This window comes from Dasypus novemcinctus, chromosome 22 (genome assembly GCF_030445035.2).
Source record: "Dasypus novemcinctus isolate mDasNov1 chromosome 22, mDasNov1.1.hap2, whole genome shotgun sequence".
Lineage (NCBI taxonomy): Eukaryota > Metazoa > Chordata > Mammalia > Cingulata > Dasypodidae > Dasypus > Dasypus novemcinctus.
In genome coordinates this window covers 64,700,978-64,721,012 of record NC_080694.1, presented here as the reverse complement: position 1 = coordinate 64,721,012, position 20,035 = coordinate 64,700,978, and the positions used below count along the sequence as shown (strand labels likewise).

At 49.0% G+C, this 20,035-nt stretch overlaps 1 protein-coding gene across 2 annotated transcripts in view; it reads right to left on the bottom strand.

Moving 5' to 3' along the window:
- The window catches only part of LOC101442251 (patr class I histocompatibility antigen, A-126 alpha chain-like), a 157,199-nt gene extending 137,769 nt beyond the window's left edge, over positions 1 to 19,430 (bottom strand). Inside the window, exons 1-11 of one of the 2 annotated variants that reach the window (XM_012528949.4) lie at positions 19,222 to 19,429; positions 13,688 to 13,785; positions 9,835 to 9,927; positions 9,496 to 9,709; positions 9,087 to 9,356; positions 8,565 to 8,840; positions 7,312 to 7,587; positions 7,091 to 7,198; positions 6,672 to 6,704; positions 6,468 to 6,515; positions 5,915 to 6,303 (exon numbers count right to left, since the gene is read on the bottom strand). In XM_012528949.4, the coding sequence (XP_012384403.1) occupies positions 6,299 to 6,303; positions 6,468 to 6,515; positions 6,672 to 6,704; positions 7,091 to 7,198; positions 7,312 to 7,587; positions 8,565 to 8,840; positions 9,087 to 9,356; positions 9,496 to 9,559 (1,080 nt within the window). In that variant the 5' untranslated portion in view covers positions 9,560 to 9,709; positions 9,835 to 9,927; positions 13,688 to 13,785; positions 19,222 to 19,429 and the 3' untranslated portion in view covers positions 5,915 to 6,298. Of the gene's footprint in view, positions 1 to 5,914; positions 6,304 to 6,467; positions 6,516 to 6,671; positions 6,705 to 7,090; positions 7,199 to 7,311; positions 7,588 to 8,564; positions 8,841 to 9,086; positions 9,357 to 9,495; positions 9,710 to 9,834; positions 9,928 to 13,687; positions 13,786 to 19,221 lie in introns of those variants that run through there. The other variant, XM_058285409.2, reaches the window with a different exon arrangement.
- Positions 19,431 to 20,035: the final 605 nt, after the last annotated feature.

Below are 20,035 nucleotides of genomic sequence, written 5' to 3'. Positions count from 1 at the left end.
GGAATTATTCCCACCTTTAAAATGTAAGAGAGTTTATTATGTTTGATACAATTCAGCAATGAGAGCTTCTTGGCCTCAAGTTTAATGTATGGGAAAGTTTTCAATTCTAACTTTCTAAAGAGTCTGTACAGGTAACCTTTCTCTCATTCATGATATATGTAATTTGTGTCTTTTTGTCTTGGCCAATCTAGCCAGCGCTTGATAAAGAGTACTTACATTTCCCCAGGAAACAAGGTTTCAGTCTCATTGTTTTTCTCAGTTTTCTAGTTCACTGATTTTTGGTCTTATCTTTATTTTTTCTTTCCTTCTACTTGCTGTGGACAACTGTAGAACTTGTGCCTTTTGTTATTTTCATCTTAACTATCATAAATTCATGCATATGTTGGTCGGTGTCTGAAAAAATGCTTTTTTCTTACATTTTTTTTGAATTTAAAGTTGTTTAGGTCAGGAAAGTTCATCTGGTTGCGGTTTCTACATCATGATCCAAAGCAAAATTCCAGACAGAGTTTCTCATTGAATTTCTTGTATGTTTTAATTCAAAGAAGTATATTTGGTTCTTTCACAAAATATCTAGGTCGTTTTAAGTTTCCCATGTTCTGCAGGAAATTTCAAGCTAATAATTTTATTCTTTACACAAAATATTTTCTATATCTCATAATTCCAATATTGAAGTTTTCTGACCTTATCTTTTTTTTTAATTGACTTTGTAATAATATTACATTAAAAATATATATGTGAGGTCCCATTCAACCCCACCCCCCCACCCCCCCTCTCCCCCCCCCAACAACACTCGTTCTCATCATCATGACACATCCATTGGATTTGGTAAGTACATCTTTGGGCACCTCTGCACCTCATAGACAATGGTTCACATCATGGCCCATACTCTCCTCCATTCCATCCAGTGGGCCCTGTGAGGATTTACAATGTCCGGTGATTACCTCTGAAGCACCATCCAGGGCAGCTCCATCTGACCTTATCTTTATGATCTATTTTTCTGATTCTTGCTCATATTGACTTTTTTTCTAATTCATTAATATGTTTCTTGCTACAAGTTACACTTCTTCCTTGTGAAAGTGAATAAAGTCTTTGACACATAGATTAAATATGGAATTCTCTAAAGGCTTTTGTTTCCTTCTTCCAATTTTCAGATCACCACCAATCCAAGATATTACACACTAAATCCATGGCTTGAAGTTACTTTATTCCACAGGTGAGGCACATTTGGACAACAAATGATAGGAGGGCTGGTTAATGGTTACAATTCTTCAGAAATAGCTGCTTTCTCTTTCCCACCACTCAGCCCCTGCCGATGGGTAAAAGGCACGTTTCCTCAGAACACTCTTCTTTGGGGGATGAGACAGATTTCTTTTGTTCCTCCCTTACTCTGAGGCTATGAGCCTTTTGATTCCTAGATTTCCAGGGTGGTGGACGGAGTCCTCTTTCACTCCCCACAAGAACAAGGTTTGGTATCAGCTCCTATCTACTTCAGGGTATGAGCCATATAAACTAAAGACAGGATTTTTTTTTTTTTTTTTTTTTTTTTTTAGATTTATTTATTTTATTTAATTTCCCCCCCTCCCCTGGTTGTCTGTTCTTGGTGTCTGTTTGCTGCGTTTTGTTTCTTTGTCCGCTTCTGTTGTCAGCGGCTTTGTCCGCTTCTGTTGTCGTCAGCGGCACGGGAAGTGTGGGCGGCGCCATTCCTGGGCAGGCTGCTCTTTCTTTTCACGCTGGGCGGCTTTCCTCACGGGCGCACTCCTTGCGCGTGGGGCTCCCCCACGCGGGGGACACCCTTGCGTGGCACGGCACTCCTTGCGCGCATCAGCACTGCACATGGCCAGCTCCACACGGGTCAAGGAGGCCCGGGGTTTGAACCGCGGACCTCCCATATGGTAGACGGACGCCCTAACCACTGGGCCAAAGTCCGTTTCCCTAAAGACAGGATTTTGAGATTTGAAAATAGCTGACAGGATGAATGCGAGTAACCTCTCTAGATGTCTTTCCACATGGACTTTGGCCTAAATTATTCTTTTTCTTTAATACTAATTGATGGTTTTCTGCTTTATCTATTATTTTAAATCTACTCAGTAGAAGAGACAGCCTTAAAAGCCTACCCACCATATTAATGAAAATGGAATCTCCTTAACTACCTATTAATTCTTTCCTGCTACTGGACTCCAGGGTAGATGCTGGGATAAGGTCCATCTCCCCCAATGCTACTCAGTGTGGTCAGGGGCTGGCACTGCTCTGTGGACCGTTTACCATCCACAGTGAGATCCAGATGGAAACTGAGCCTGAGAGCAACAAGGGATCCTCTACCTTATCGTGTCCCAGACTGGAGACACGCAAGAAACAGGAGCATTTACATCATGTCCTTGGGTCTGCTGAAAAGTGTGTTGAGCAGCTGCTCATGACCAGACTTGGAGAAGCACAGTGTCTAAAACTGGGGGGTATAATAGACTCTTATGGGAGTTGCACAAAAACTATAAAGGCTATGGATCCTCTCCACAGAAATGTGTGTATGGACAAGGAAATATGAAAGTTATGTGAAATGTCAGAGCACACATGATCCTCTGAAGTCTTAGAGATCTGGGATTTTTAATCCTACTATAAGAAAAAGTCAGGGAGAGATGTTTGCAGAAATCACTTATCCATCCAGCAATGCCCTCTACTTATTTGTGAAGATAAACTGACAAAAACAAACAGTGAAACCCATGAGAGAATATAAGGGAATGAGTTGAAAGATGTCATTTATTAGTCACTCATTTAGCCAATCAAACCCAAGTGTCATCAAACACAAGATAAAGTTCCAGGCTGATCCCAGCTCCAGGAATTGACATCTGTCCTCACTTTCCATCCTCCATGCCCATCCCACAGCACCTGGACCTCTTCCCACACCAGGGAATTCCACACTTAAGGAGCCTTGGTAAAGGCAGAGCCACCGCCCACCATGAAGAGGGAAGCTCACTTTCCCAACATGCTTGAGCTGGACACAGAGGAGCCTTGGCCTCCCCATCAGATGACCACAGCAGACTGGCTAAGGACGGGCTGACCCAGTGATGCTGGACTGTGCAGAGTCCAGTGGGCAGGGGTGCGTGACCTTTTACCTGTAGATCCCATATCCAGCATCAGGCTAGTGGGTAGCCAAGCCTCTTGCCCAGCAGCAGTGGCCTTGCCCACAGGTGACCTGACCTAGGGTGGGTTGTGGATTCTCTTCCTGGCTATGTGGCCTCAAGCTCCTGGTTCTGTGGCTTTCTCCCAAAATTAAGTGAGTCCCTGGATCACATTTATGCATTCCTTATGTTGAAATTAGCAAAATCTAAAATCTATTGCTTGCACCAAGTATGCATGAAATCAGTTAAGATACAGGGACACATAGCAAGAATTCAGAGATTGAATTTATGGAGAACCTTGAACCACTTTATAAATCCCCACCTGGTTATACCTCATTGTAGAGAAAGCACATTGATTTCCCAACATCACCCTCATAACTGATGATGGATTTCCCTTTTTTTTTTTTTCCAGAAAGGACTTTTTTATATGGTTTAAGTACCACATGGGGTGAAACACTCATCATTGGAAGAACAACTTCATCATCCAGCTTAGCCAGGACAGCCTGAGGGGCTTGTGATGAAACACTCAGGCTTCTCTCCAGACCCCCCTTCAGGACATGGAACAAGAGCCCAGAAGGCACATTCCACCACTCCCAGGGGAGCTGGAGCACAGACACAGGGCCTCCCTGGTCTGGGTTCTTGCTCTAAAGATGCACCTGAAATCCAGCAGCTCAGCACCCCCTTGTTATGAACACAGAACCTCATGCTCCCCCAGACCTTCTGGATCCTTGTGGGATGTCCAGGAGGTTCCTGTGCACAGAGAAGTTTGGGGCTCCCTGGTCTATGTGTCTTCCAGACATAGTGACAGAGCTGTGTGGTCCCTCCAGGGTGATCCATGGATGGTTGAGCTCTGGGAGGTGCAGGGGCCAGTCCTCACTCCTCTCCTTTTGTAGCTAATCACACTCTTGTGACCTCAGCCTCTTCCTTGGTTCAAATTAACACTTACATGGCATCACCCCCAAATCTGTGTCTCCAGCCCAGACACTTCTAATCTACAGATTCATATTTCCAATGGCAACTGACAACCTCACTTACATTTCTGATAGACATCTCATTAAACTTTTCCTAAACAGAATGCCTGTAATGACCTTCAACTATCCTTCTTCCAGAGCCTTTCCCACCTGCACTGACAACTCTATCTTTCTAGTTGCAACTCCTCTCCTTTCAATAGATGAACTTTTTCATGTCTTCATAATTGCTTATTCTCTCACAGACCAAATTTGATCCATTAGGAAACCGTATAATATTTATAAATATACACTTCTACTTCCCACTCTTTTGCCTACTTCTATCCCAGGCAGATCAACTCACATCTCTACTTGGAACACTGCACTAATTTCATCCTTTTTGCCCTACTCCCTCACTCCCCCTCACCTCTCATTGCTGTTCTCAACACAGAAACCCAAGTAACTGTGTAAGAGAAATCACAACACAGGTCTCCTTTTCAGAACATCTTTTAAGTCCATCTCATGCACAAAAACTTACGTCTTCCCATACCCACAAGCCCCAAGATCTGGCCGACCTCTGCCCGTCTCCATGATGCTGCTGCAGCCACTCCAGCCTCCTGCTCCTCCCAGGACCACAGGCCGCCCTTGCCCACCATGACATGCTGCCCAGTTCCCTGCCTGGGAAGACCTTCCCAGACATCCTCAGGAATACACCCTTCATGACCTTCAAGCTTTCCTCTAAAGTCACAGCCCCAGTGAGGCCCACACTGCACTGACCACCCATGTTCATAAAGTACTTTCCGTCTGACCAAGGCCAGAGATTTTGACTGTTTTTAGCTCACAAAAGTTTCCCAGAAGCTAAAAATGGGTGTGCTACACAGTCCTCCACAAACACCAGGTGCAGGAGTGGTCAGTGAGGACCCCCTCCCCCAGTGCCTTTCCTAACACAGCTGTGGTCTCCTGGCAGTGATGGCACAACCTCCACTCACTTGACACTGAGGCCACCAGGACTGTCCTCAGAAGTGCTGCTCTCCCTCCCTTCCCCTCCACCCCCTGTGACTACAGCCCAATTTCAACTCCCTGCAAGACAAGAGCAATCCAGCCTAAGCCCCCATTGCCCACCTGTGGGTCTACACTAGGGTCTGCTCTACAAATCCATGGGCTTGGGCCGCAGCCAGCATTGGGGTCAGTGGAGCTGGGTAAGGGCAGAGAGGGAGGGCAGGTGGCAGAGAAGGACCAAACCACCGGGAGTTAAAGTCAAAACTGTCGGTCCTCCTCAGTGCTAATTCCTGAACTGATTCCTTAGAAAGGTGAGGGAAAGCGTGGAAAGAACAACCAGGTAACAGCCCAGCACGAGGCAGGAGCTAGACGGTCTGAAAATCAGTCTCTTTTTACCAGAGACACTCATGGGCAGGAGCTGCCCTGGGACTCATGGGTCAGAGATAGTCAACATTGACACCTGCTGGAGTCAGAGACAGGGACACAGAGCAGGAGGAGAGCACACATCATGGAGAAGAGTAAAAAAAGCCAAATTCCTCCATCATCACAGAATCATAAAACAAATAAGAAACAAGGGGCACTGAGGTGGACCAGGCTGAGCCAGGATGACCGGCCACATGAGCCCCCACTGCTCACTCTTCTGCAGATGGGACAAGGCCCAATGACATCTGAGACCCTGTGACTTCAGGTCCTGGAGGGACAGAATCTTACTGCAGGGACAAGGGCACAGGAGCAGTGAGCATGACCCAGTCAAGGTGTGGACAAGTCAAAGACCACATGGATGGAACTCCAACTGGACACAGGCCTGTCCACCCTTGGCTCCTCTCAGGAACACTCAGCACAGCACACACGCAGTTCTGGAAGGTTCTCAGGTCAATTTAATTTTTCTCTCTAGTTTCAGAATCTTCTCCTAATAGCAAGGATTTGTGAAAGCAAAATCATACCATGTTGACATTTTCAAGGGAAGCAGGAAGGGGCAGCTCAGTGTACCATGAAGTAAGACAGAGCTGTGACACTCCACACCCAGCTCTCCTGAGCAGGATGTTCAGTTGGGGCAGGGAACACAGGTCAGTGTCGGGTATGTGGGGGCAGGGGCAAGCTACCTCCCCATCCTCCAGTATACAACAGATGCCAGCTGCAAGAAGGAAAGTCTTCACATCCCAAAGCAAGGGGGTCTTGAAGTCACATGAGGGGTGTGAACAGCTCTGGAATCTCTCTGTCCCCCAGGAGGCAGCTTTGTCACGCTACAGAAGAAAATAATCAAGAGCATGTTCAGGTCGTTTCTGTAAATGCTGACGTCATGACCAGCCCTCCAAGGTCCTCATGTCCACGTCCAAGGAATCCCCAGGACCCAGGCATATCCTCTTGGCCCAACCCCTCTCCCCTTTCAGGCCCCCCAGGGTCTCACCTCTAGAAGCCTTGAGAGACTCATCAGAGCCCTGGGCACTGTCACTGGCTGGAGAGGAACAAACACAGGGTCTGGTCAGAGCCACAGGGAGATGTGAGTCAAGGAGTGATGGGGTGAGCTACTCCGTGGGCTCCATCTACACTCCCCAAAGCCTCAGGTCAGCCTTGACCCTCCACACCACCTCCCCCTCCATCCCCCACTTACAAGCAGCCTGAGCGTAGCTCCCTCCTTTTCCACCTGTGGAAAAACAACTAGTGAGAGCAGGACATGAGGTCCTGAGAACTAGTCCTGGATCCAGGGAAGATTCCAGAACCATGACTACAGACCTGGGGCAGGATCAGGAAACACGTGGTAGATGTATGGGGTGGACCTTTTGCCCTCCTGGGGGTCTGATCTCAGCAGCCCCTTCCCTCTGACTGCTGGGAACAGGGGCGTCCATGTCATCACTGGGGACACTGTCCTACTTCTCTCACAGGTTTAAAAAGTAAGTGTAGTAACAGGCACAGACTGGATGGGCAGGTGTGTGAGGAGGGCCTTCACGGTACCAGGAAGGGGCAGGGCACACTGCTACCTGGGCTGGAAACACCCCTGGACAAGAAACCTCAGACCCGCCCCTCCCCTACCTGAGCTCTTCCTCCTCCAGATCAGAACTCCAGCCACCACGGACACTCCAAGGATGACCAGGGCAGCCACGATTCCCACGATGAGGATAGGGGGCTGGGAAGACGGCTCTGAGAAGGGTGGAAGGTCAGGGGCCCTGACCCCAGGCTCAGCCCTGACCCTCTGGAGGAGCTCAGAAGGGCTCCTGCTTCCCTAGAAGAGGCCCCCACCTCGTCCCACTTACCCCATCTCAGGGTGAGGGGCTCGAGCAGTCCCTCGTGCTGCACGTGGCACGTGTATCTCTCTTCCTCCCCAGAAGGCACCACCACAGCCGCCCACTTCTGGAAGGTTCCATCCCCCGCTGGCCTGGTCTCCACAAACTCTGTGTCCTGGGTCTGGTCCTCCCCGTCCCGCTGCCAGGTCAGCGTGATCTCCGCGGGGTAGAAGCCCAGGGCCCAACACCTCAGGGTGACCCCACGGTCAGGGATGGGGTGGCGGGTCACATGTGTCCTTGGGGGGTCTGCGGGAAGGTCAGAAACCTTAGGATCTTTTCATTTCTCTCCTGGCCATTTTTTTTTTAAGATTATTTATTTATTTATTTTTCTCCCCCCCCTCACCCCCACCCCTTTGTCTGTTCCCTGTGTCTATTTGCTGCCTTTTGTTTCTTTGTCCACTTCTGTTGTCAGAGGCATGGGAATCTGTATCTCTTTTCTTGTTGTGTCATCTTGTTGTGTCAGCTCTCCGTGTGTGTGGCACCATTCCTGGGCAGGCTGCACTTTCTTTCGCACTGGGTGGCTCTCCTTATGGAGTGCACTCCTTGCGTGTGGGGCTCCCATACGTGTGGTAGGGTACTCCTTGTGTGCATCAGCACTGCACATGGGCCAGGTCCACACGGGTCAAGGAGGCCCCGGGTTTGAACCGCGGACCTCCCATGTGGTAGACGGACGCTCTAACCACTGGGCCAAGTCTGCTGCCCTCCTGGGCATTCTAGCAGCACTCGTGTGACCACCAGGAATGGACAGGACAGTCTTGGTGGGCAGTGGAAGCCCCAGACACCTGCCTGGACTCGGGGGTTCCAGGATAAGTCCTATTCTTTGAAATTCTGGGGTCAGGTGAGACCGTCCAGTGCAGGAGGCCCCAGGTGTGTGATGTGAACAGGGACCTCTAGACCTGAACTAGTGGAGGCCGAGGGGCTCAGAAAAGCTGCAGGAACAAGGCCTGAGAATGTCCCGGTGGTCCCCAAGGCTGACCTGCTGCCCAGGTGCTTCAGGGACGGTCTCCTCCATCCCGGGGGAGGCTGGACCCTTCACTGTCCTGACAGAGGGCGGGGCCTCTGCTAGTCGCTCAGGGTTCAGGGTCTGGACACCTGGGCCGACCCCGCCCCTGGACCCCAGGCAGGAGAGTGTTCCTGCACCTACTGGATTTCCCCTCCCCGTGGACGCAGGTGGGGGAGCAGCCCAGCCTGAGGAGATCGGGGAGGGCCCCGGGCCCCTATACCTGTGCGCAGCAGCGTCTCCTTCCCCCTCTCCAGGAATCTCTGCAGCCACTTCACACACTTGCCCTCCAGGTAGGCTTTCTCGTACTCGGCTTCACCGTCCTCCTCCCACTTGCGCCGGGTGATCTGCGCCGCCGTGTCCGCCGCCGTCCAGGAGCGCAGGTCCTCGTTGAGGGCGATGTAGTCGGCGCCGTCGTAGGCGAACTGAATGTACCCGCGGAGGAGGCGCCCGTCGGGGCCCACGTCGCAGCCAAACATCCTCTGGAGGGTGTGAGACCCTGGCCCCGCCCCCGCGGTCAGCCCCTGCCACCTGTTAGCCCACCTGCCCGCCCCTCCCCATTGCTAATTAGTCAGGGCAGATAAAACAAACTGAGGAAAATTCCTCCCCCAGCCCCCGAGCTCCCGGGTGGGGCGTACCCAGGTCCCGCGGCCTCGGGGTGCAGTGGGGGCTGGAAACTCGGGATGACCCTGGCTCGTCCTGGGGATCCCGGTCGTGCATGGACCCCGGGCCCCGCGTGGCTCACCGGCCTCGCTGTGGTTGTAGTAGCCGCGCAGGGTCCGCAGGTACACCCTGGAGGTCTGCGCTTGGTCCTTGGCCCTCCGCGTCTGCTCCTCCCAGTACTCGGGCCCCTCCTGCTCCACCCACGGCGCCCGCGGCTCCAACCTCGGATTATCCGCGTCGCTGTCGAACCGCGCGCCCTGCGTGTCGTCCACGTAGCCCACGGCGAGGTAGTGGGTGTCCCCGCGCTCGGGCCGGGACACGATGGTGCTGAAATACCTGAGGGAGTGGGAGCCTGTTGGGACAGGAAAGGGTGGGGAAGGGTCGGTGTGTGGGGTCAGCATGCGGGGACGCGGGGACGCGGTTTCCCGGGTCTTGTCCCCTCCAGAGTTCCCCTTGCCCCCTCTGGGGCAGCTCCGCGACCCCGCACTCACCCGCCCGGATCGGGGTCAGGGCCAGAGCCCCCGAGAGCAGCAGGAGGAGGGTCCCCGGCGCCATGGCCGGACCCCCGGGTCTGGCGGAACCTGAGTCCGGGCAGGTCGGGGCGGGCTCTGGATGGGCCGCAGTTTCGGCGATTGGCTTCTCCAGAACCGGGCCCGCAAAAGGAGGCAGCCTGGGCCCGCGTCACGAGGGTCGGGGCAGAAGGACCTGGGAAGAAGTGAAAGACCCAGCTCGGCCTCCCCGCCCCACACGCCAGCCTCGGGGCCAGACCCTGAGAGCCGAGACCCGGTCCTGGACTGGCCCGACCCCTCCCCTGCACCCAGCGCTCTCACCCCGTCAGTGACACCTGGTCCTGACTCTTCACAGTTTACACATTAGTGAGGACCCTGAGGAGATTCTGGTGACCGCTACTGGTACCGAGCACACTAGAAATTAAAAGGAATTTAAAAGACAGACCCACATAGATTAATACTTATACCAAAACTCATTACACGTTGATAACTAATTCCAAAAGGAAACAATGTAAAAAGAAGAGTTGATCAACTTACATTTGTGCATATCTTTCTTAGCTGACTCAGTAGAGCACCCCTGGACTTGCTTATCATATTAAATCAGTTATTCAGGTTTGAGCCAAAATTCAGGCTCCCATATAAATGTAGTAGGAAATGAGAGGAATATTTGTAATAGCCTTTTCAGGTGAGTGGTGACATTCATCTCTGATACTATACTAAAAGCACACAAGTGGAGTTTGTAAAAGTGAGTTGTAGTCTAAAATCATGGCTATTTCATCTAAAGACGTTGAAATCCTCAGGTCTCTGCTTGCACATTGAATGCATCTGTACTAATGCATGAAATGTAACACATTGGCTCACTGAGTTATGTACATCTTCCAGTATGGAAACATTTCTTCACATATTTCCAAAAGGTGATATTTGTTACAATTAACACAAATCCCACCAGAAAATGAGTTAAGTTTGGGAAAGCTGTCAAGCTGAAGATGATGGATACAAAGTTTCCAACATTCTATTTTTCATCTGAGAGCTTACATATCACCATCGACTGAAGTCAGAGATATAAAATATTTTGAATCACATTTCTGATAAAGGATTTCTTCCCAGAATATGTAAAGAACTCTTACACACAACAATAAGAACCCCCTTTTTTTTTTAATGGCTAATGTCTGAACTGACACCTCACAAAAGAAGATACACGGGTGGCAAATAAGCACCTAAAAACATGCTCAACGTCACTTCATTAGGGAAGTGCAGATGAAACCACCATGAGATGCCCCTGCACATAGCTGTTAGAATAGCTAAAAATAAAATAAAATAAAATAAACTGATGGGGTAGTTTCCTATTGCCAGTGGAACAAATTTTCACTTTTGGTAGCATTAAACAAGACAAATTTATGTTCTCAGAAATCCAAAATCAATGACCCTGTTTGGAATCAAGATGTCAGCCAGGCCTGGCTCCCTCTGGAGGCTCCAGCAGAGAGAACCTGTGTCTTGCCTCTTCCATTTCTGGTGGCTGCCAGCTCTCCCTGGCTTCTGGCTGCATCGCTCTAATGTTAAGGACAACATCAAATCTCTGCTGTCTTCTCATCACCTTCTCCTCTGGGTGTAGTAAAATCTCCCCCTACTTCCCTGTTATGAGATCCATGTGATCACACCTAGGGACCATGGGGATAATCCTGGCTAATCCCCCATCTGGAGATCAATTACATATGCAAAGGCTCCTTTTGCCATATAAGGTAATATTCACAGGTTCCAGGGATCAGGATGTAGAGGTCATTGTTGGGTTGGGAGGTGATTTTCAGTCTGTCACGAGTGGTGACACCTGCACTGGCAAGTACGTGGAGCCCAGGAACCCACACTCCCTGCTGGTAGGAAGGCCAAAGGGTGCAGCCACCACAGAAGGCATTTGGCAGGACTTAAAAAGCTAAGCGTGAACTTAACTTACAACCCAGCAATACCATTCCCAGGTATTTGCTTATCTAATTTAAAAACATATTTACATAAAAACCTGCACAGAAATGCTTATAGCATCTTAATAATTCCTCAAAACTTGATGCAACCATATTTACCTTCTCTATGTAAATGGTTAAAACAGCTAGAGGTTGTGAAGCGAGTATAGCTCAGCAGTGTGAGCACCTGCTTCCCACATATGAGATTCTGAGTTCAATGCCTGGAACCTTGTTAAAAAATCAGTGGTAATCCATTGATCCACAGTACACAATACTACTCAGTCATCAAAAGGAATGAGCTATAAATTCATGGAATATCATGGATGAAACTTAAATGCATGTTGCTAGTGAAAGAAGCCACTCTGGAAGGCTACATGCTGTCTGGTTCCATCTACATGAAAGTATGGAAAGATGAGAATATATATACTGAAAGCAGATCCCTGGTTGTCATGACCTTGGGGAGGGTGACGGGTTGTTTAGGTGAAGCAGAAGATATTTTCAGGTCCCTGGCCCTAGTCCTTGTGGTACTGGTGGGTAGATACATGACACTGTGTCTAAAACCATAAACCACAAAGAAACCACAAAGAAACCACAAAGAAAAAATGTTAAGTGTGCAAAGTATAAAAAGCCATCCATCAAGCAAGAAGTCCCAGATGGCTGCAGCCTATGGCAGAAGGATCTAGCTGTGTTACAGGTGCATGACATGACCTCACTGAAGGAGGGGGGAAGGACTGCTTGCCTGAGAATCTTTGGATAAGGCTGGCAATTGTAAGCATGAAGACAAAAGGAATTATGCATCAGAACTGGGTGTAGTTGGCAAAGTTCTTTCTCATGGGGTAGGAGCTAACAATTCTGAAGTCACTACCCATGTGTATGAGAGACTGAACAATAAACATGTGGTGGGTGGTGAGAGCCAGATTTCTCACTGAGAAGTGGGAGGTTACAGATTTGCAAGGGGGAAAGCCGGAATGACGTATACAATACTGGATTAGAGCTGGAGACACGGAATCAATTCAGGTTTAACTTAATGTAGTTTAGTGTAAACATTGATATGTGTGTATATATATGTATTATAGATGTGTTACACACACATTTCCTAGTTTCCTCTACTGAGTAACTAGAAGCAATGAAGCCCCAATAGCAATGAGCAAACCCAGTGCCTAGACCTCAGTTTCTAATACCATTATCTCAAAGCTGAACCAATGGTCCTTGCAAAAATGCTGAAAATAGGGCTGGGGTATGTAGGAGAATGAAAGTGCCCAAGAGCACCCTGTGCACAGCCAACAAGGCATAGCTTGTCAACTGCTGACACACTGTCTCTAAGGCAACCACACAGTTGAACGGAATGGCCACTGACCACAAGGTCAAACAGAATAGCAACCTAGTCCTATCCAGCTACACCACGTCTTCTTCCTCCTCTCCGAGCCCCTCTCCCTTTGTTTAATCCCCACCAATCAGGCAGTATGGCGTGAAAAAGCTCAGCCTATGTGATCAACCTAACCATCCCCCATAGCTTACCCCTCTCCTTGTTTGGACATATATTCACCCCCACCAATCTAATACCGCCTAGCCCCCTTCCCTATTGCCCTGAACTATAAATTGCTGTTCCTACATAATAAAGTTAGACTTGGTCCAGAACCCTGTCTCCGAAGTGTGCATAGTCTCCGTATTCATCCTCACTCCCCTGGGGCCGACTAGTTTGAGCCCACTGGCCTGGGGGATGCCTCAGTCTGGCGGAAAACAGTGTCAAATCACAACAGGGGTAGGAAAAATATAGGATGGGTCTGGAGCATACGGGAGTGGGAGCAAGTGAGTATTGCCCAAAATACAAAACCATGGGGACGTGTCAGAAGGACTCAGGAGCCACCTGGAAGGGCTCACTATGAACAACACTAGAACAATTATTTTTAAGATTTATTTATTTTTTTTGCTCACCACAACCACCCCATTGTCTGCTTTCTATGTCCATTCACTGTGTGTTCTTCTGTGTCTGCTTGTATTCTCATTGTGTGGCTCTGGGAACCCATCCTGGGACCTTCTGGAGTGGGAGAGCAGTGATCATTCTCTTGCGCCACCTCAGCTCCCTATTCTGCTTCGTCTCTTATTGTTTCTCCTCTGTGTCTCTTGTTGCACCATCTTGCTGTGCTAGCTCTCCACATTGGCCAGCACTCCTTCATGGGGCAATACTCCTCAGCTGGGCACTCCCTTGTGGGCCAACTTACCTTCAAAGGTGGCCATGGGTATTGAATCTTCGACATTCCATATGGTAGACGGGAGCCCAACTGCCTGAGCCAGATTCTTTTCTGAAAACTGGATCATTCTGAGCAACAAAATAAATAGCACAAAATTGGATTATAGCCAAAAGATAAAAATTAATATCCACAAGCCTGTAAACAAGTGGATAAATAATTAAATGCAGCAAGAATAGATAAACCTCCAGATACAAGAATTCCCAATGATTTAGGTAGATGTCCACCCTCACTGAGTTGACCATAAGTCTGCACCCCTTAAGTGTGGATGTAAGACATCCTTCCAAAGAGGACAATGGAAGGCGGGTGTGAACAGTAACTTCAGGCTAGAGAACCCTGGGAAACACTGCTTAGCCAGGAAACCCAGCTCACATCACCAGAGATGAATCAGGGTCACACCATGTCCTCTTCTTATGATGTTTAGATATGGCATCTTCATGGCCTTTTCCCTAAAAACATACAGCCCTGGTCTAACCATGAGAAAAACATCACCCAAACGCAAATTGAGAGGCAGTCTATACATCCTGACCAAGACTCCTGTCAAAGTCACCAAAAACAAGGACAGTCTGAGAAACTCTCACAGCCAGAGGAGCTGACGGGAGTAATTGTAATGCTGTAATGTGGATGGGACCCTGGGCTGATATAGACGTTTCCTCCCTTGGGGTGACTGTGGACTCTGACCTCAGGGTAAAGCATGATCTCCAGACCATTCCATCTGGTTCCAAGGTCCAAGGTGGACCACAAGCTAGGGGCCCCCCTGCACCAGTCCCTCTGTCTCCTAGGAGAGGTCCTTGGATGCCCACATCCCTGATGCTTTTTCCTGCTGCTGCTTCCAGGGATAAGGGCACCTCCTCCAGGAATCCATCCCATGATTCCTCAACTCTAAGATCTGGGGGAAGAGGGAGGGTGAGCCCCCCTGGCATAGGCCTAGGAATAAGGGGGGCTCCTGAGAAGAGAGGAGAGGGGGGAAGTAGGGACGACTGGGGATGGAGGCAAAAATGGTGGATGGGAAGGAGCCAGAGGGGAGGGGCAGCCTCGTGGACACAGTGAGGGGAGGGATGGGGTCTTCTCAGTGAGAGGCGGAGGGGGCTTCTGGCCAGGGTGGGGTGGAGGTCTCTATTTTCACCGGGATGGTAACTACTCAGGTGTCACCCTGTACTTGATTGTAAATATTAAGTGTCGAGCACTTTTCTGTTTTGCAAGAATGGTATAATACAAACATACCCAGGAGTAAAAGGAGAAGTCAGGGTGGGGGACGGGAAGTGATTGAAGGGATGTGGCCTCGCAGATGGAGGCCCCGGAGATGCGAGTCCTGGAGGCCGGAGGGCAGGACACAGCCTGGGGGCTGGAGACCTTCATGGACGGTGGTGAGGTGGGTGATAAGACCCACCCAGGCTCTGCCTGTGCACCCCATGAACCCGAGGGCTGACCCTCCTGCCTCCCCAGACCCCCGGACCAGGTACCTGCCCACCATCCCCCACACCAAGGTGGACCTTCCCCCAGGCTGAGCGCAGGAGCCTGGCGTCCCGGGTCGTTTCTCCTTCAGGGCCCTTAGCTGTCCAGGTCCTCTCAGCCTCACCCCCACCAACTCCTTGTGTCAAAACAGTATTTGAAACTTTCAAGAATTTGTTGAACTGATTGTCCTTTTCCTCTGGATTACATGAAATTGTCATGAGCATGTGCACGTGTATTCTATTTATGCTCTTTATTATGTTCATTGACCTACCACTGCCCTGAGGCTGCTACTGGAGTTCAGTAAGTTTTCAGATCTGCTCTGTGGATCCTCCACATTTATTCTTTTAAAAAACATTTTAAGGCATTGTTGAACAAAGAGCTCGTTGGGGTAAGGACGATGGAGACAGAATCACTCTGGACATGGGTTAATGATGCCCGTCTGCTTTATTGAGGAAGTTGCAGCGTTTATATAGCGGTTTGGCTTACCGGCATTAGCTGACAGGTGGAGGGCTCACGGGAGGAGGGTGAGGCAGGCTGGAGACATTTGGCTCAGTGCCGGTGTGCCATCTTTTGGGTGTGCCCAAAAGCATGTGGACTATAGAGAGTGCTCATTTAGTCCCTCACAACACAGCCAGACTGAATGTTTCTGCCGCTCTACCTATATCTCTCCCTCTGTTATTAATTAGAGCCAATTTTACTAATTTTAGGTTTTCAGTTTTTTGGGATAAAGTTTGAAGGCTTTTGTTGATATACCGATAGATAATACATGTGACAACAATTAAGATTTCTAGTATAAGCCATAGCAGAAGGTTGGGAAATGATAGGAAGGACTGTATGTGCTCCAGCATTGCAGCTAGTAAAGAGGTGTCTACTGCAGAGGCTCGGGTGTTGTTAATCGATAAGATTTGGGATGTTAATAGTTGGGTGAGGTTGAGGAACTGTTGGTTTCAAGGGCCAAGCACGTGGGTTCTGAGTTGCTGCCGAGCTAGGGAAGCATTAGTTATGGGAATTGGGGTAACGCATAAGAAGGGAATTGCTGGTCACAATTGGTATGAGTAAGTTGCCAAAGTAAATATGTTTTTTTCCTAAGAGATCTATTTGTTGCTGGAGGTTGAGTAAGGCGCCGTGGATATGACTAGTGATGAGAGACTGCGTGTCAAATGTGGCGGCTGTTTTCAGCCAGCTGGTTTAGAGTGGCTGCAGGGGGAGTGGTTTGGATGAAGGCTCCACGCCTGTGCCTATGCTGGCTAGGCTGGTGACGATGGCCATAATTACAGCGACGACAAGGCCAACGGCTCCTTTGGAGCGGATTTGTTTGTGAATTATGATCTTAGAGGGCCTTCCCAGTCAGTGGCATTTATAGGCACCCACGTAACGTGGGGATGCGCACGGGGATGGCATAGGGGAAAGCTGAGCTGTCCCAGCAGTTGGTGATATCACAGCTGCTGGAGGAATTATAGCACTGAAAGGATTTATTGGTGGTAACAGTAAACAGAAAAGGTAGGGTGAAGCATACTAGCGTAGTATAATGCGAGTGCTTATGGCTAGTTATGTTAAGATTTTCTTCTCAAATCCCATTCAATGTTTTATTCAATGTTTCTTATGTTCTGTTGGTTAAGGTAGAGTTTATAGCGATGAAGGACACAAGTCCATGCAGGCGTTTTCACCACAAAGTGTTCATCATTCAAAAATCGTTCTTAGTACTAGTCAAGCGTTGTGACTCGCCTAGGGTAGCATGTTTTTTTTTTATGTCTGGGCCTGTGGCCCAAAGAGTTGGTGTAATCTTGCCATATGGAGGTTTCGTGGGGATGCAATTGGCCCAGGGGGAAGTTTAGATACTCTGGTGGAAGGACTTATGAGGAACTGGTACAGGCAATGTACCCAAGGTGGGTTGAGTGGCCTTGACATGTCGGAACGGCAGTTGGTTCAGTTCATATTGGGGACAGGAAAATGGCCGGTGAGACCGATAAAAGAGCCATTTTGTTCATTAGAGGTTTTTTGGCTATTTTTTTTTTTTACGAAGTCCCCAAGAGAGATGGGTAGAAGTTGAACCCAGTTTTTATTTTCTTCAGTGGTTTTGTTCTGCATGGGAATTGTTTGAGGGTGGAGAGAAGTTTGTGAGTGGGCAGATGATTATTTATTTGCCTAGGAAATCCTGCTACAAGCATTTGCATTTCAAGGTTGGTTTGGAGGAGGTGGGTAACATGCTTTCTAGAAAGGGGCAGGATTAGTTTGTCAGGCTCTTGGCCATAAATGACTTTTGCTGTGTGACGTGGCTTTCTTCCCAGCAGGCAGATGGCCGTTACCTGGGGTGTGATTTAGCTCAGACTGTTGAAGGAAAGGTGAACCTAATATAGGGGTTCATTTTGACACAGAACTCCAGGAGGTGCTTTTGGGGTTGCTAATACTATAGCAAGGAGAGGTTTATGAGGATTAAATTTGGTTAGTTCTGTGTTTTGCATTTGGGAATTGATATATTTTATGACATTTACAGCTTTAGAAGTGAGGACAAGACGACTCGTGGGATTGGGGTTTCCCTCTAAAAGGGGAAAGAGGGGGGCTAATTTATGATGAGAGGGATAGATGTGGTTTGATTCAGTTTACGTTTCTACAGACTTTCTGCAGCTCATTCAATGTGCAGTTTTGTGGAATTGTTAGAGATGGTGGTAAGAGCTTGATGCCGGTATTGATTCGATATTCTAGAAAGCTGAAGGCTGATTTAGTTTGCACCTTTTGGGGGGCAATTTGTAGTTTTAATTGTTTTAGATTATGGAGTAACACTTTAAAACAGTTTGTTAGATGATCCTGATCAGGGTGTGCTATGAGAATGTCATGCATGTAGTGGATGATTTGGCAGTAAGTTTGCAATGCTAATGTGGCATTGCCTATGAAATTTTGACATGTAGTGGGACTTTTCATGCCTTGGGGGAGGACTTTCCATTGGTTCCGCTCAGCTGGCAGAGCATGGTTAATTGCCGGAACTGTGAAGGCGAAATATGGGCAGTTGTGTTTATGCAATGGGACGGCAAAGAAACAATCTTTTATGTTTATTATAAAAATATAACCATTTGCCTGTACAGCTGAGGGTTGAGGGAGACTCTGTTGTGGTGAGCTCATTTGTTCCATATGAGAGTTGACGGCTCACAAGTTATGAAGAAAGCGCTATTTGTCTGTTGCTGTTTTTGTATAACAAATACAGGGGCATTGTGGGGGTTGGCAGTGGGCTCTGTGTGCCTAAGGCTTAGTTGTTGTTGGACAAGGATTATTTTACTTTGACATTTAGAGCACTGGGAAGAAATTACATTGCGTTAACACTCGCTGCGGGCTTTTGAGATGGATTGTTTTAATTAAACAGCTGGATTCCTTTGCTTTGTATTAGTTTTAAGGTGGCTGCTGGGCGAAGGCTGAGGCGCGGTGGGGAACTGCAGCTCGGGCTGACTCGCGCGCATGCGCAGCCGCGCTGGCGCCAGCTGGGCTTTTCCGGAGTTGACGAGTCGCCCGCAACAGCTGGGGTGATTTACGGGAAGGGCCCCGCGCCGTTCAGAGTTGCTGCCACCACCGGTCCCCCTGGTGCTTGGACCCCCGTTGAGCCCACGGGCCTCCGCGGGGGACAACCCCCTCCCCGACTTCTCGGCCCCGCCGCTGGCCGCCTGCCCACAACTCTGGGGAGGGGAGGGGGGCGCCGCAGTACTGGGGGTCCGGTGGCGGAGCGGGGGCGGCGGCGCTGCCGGGGAGCAGTCTGCAGACATTATATCAGGGATAGGGGCTGGTTCGTCTGCCGGAGCCCCCGGAAGGCAAGCCTGAATAGCTAGGGGCGCAGGGATGAGGCCGAGAGGGAGCGTGCTGTTCTCCTGAACCTCTGCAGAGCGCGCGCTTAAACAGTTTAGCCCAGGTCTGAGGGTCCCAGAGACGCGGTAGAGAGCCAGGGATTAAAGCGGACGATCGTATCCCAGCACTGGCTAAGTTCTTTTTCTGAAAAGAGAGTGGGAAGGGCTCCCGCCTGCGGAGTCGGAGCGGAGGAGGGCTGGTTTTCCGTGGCGAGGATCACTTACCCGAGTGGTAGACGGCAGGAGCGGCGGCTGCAAGGAGTCCCTGTCCGGGCACTTGTTGAAGGAGGGGCTCGTTGGGGTAAGGACGACGGAGATGGACTCACTCCGGAGCCGGGCTCATGATGCAAGTCTGCTTTATTGAGGAAGTTGCAGCGTTTACACAGCGGTTTGGCTTACCGGCATAGCTGACAGGTGGAGGACTCATGGGAGGAGGGTGAGGCGGGGCTGCAGACATTTGGCTCAGTGCCAGTGCGCCGACTTTTTTGTGTGCACAAAGCGTGTGGACTGGAAAATGTGCTCATTTAGTCGCTCGCAACACAGCCAGGCTGAATGTTTCTGCCGCTCTACCTACAAGGCATTTAACTAATCCATTTCATCTATGTATTTTTCTGAACATTAGAGGAACAACTGAGTTAGTAATTTGAATCCAATGAGATAAAAGTGCCTGTACAGAACTTTTTAGGGGTAATGCTTCTTTAACTTGTTGAGCTGCTTTTTTCTGTTATTTTACTTTTTCAAAATTCAAAATAGGTATTTTAAGAAATATTTTGGCTAATTAAATATGTACTGTCAGCTTGTCAGCTTATTTCTAAAAGACTGCCATGATTTTTATTGGAATTGTATTTAAACGATAAGCCAATCTGGGGAGAACAGGTCCCTTAATAATGAATATTCCAATCCTTGATATGGTATTTCTCCACATTTATTTAGGGTTTTTGTTTTGGATTATTTATTTATTTATTTCTCTCCCCTTCCCTCCCCGGTTGTCTGTTCTCTGTGTCTATTTCCTGCGTCTTCTTTGTCTGCTTCTGTTGTT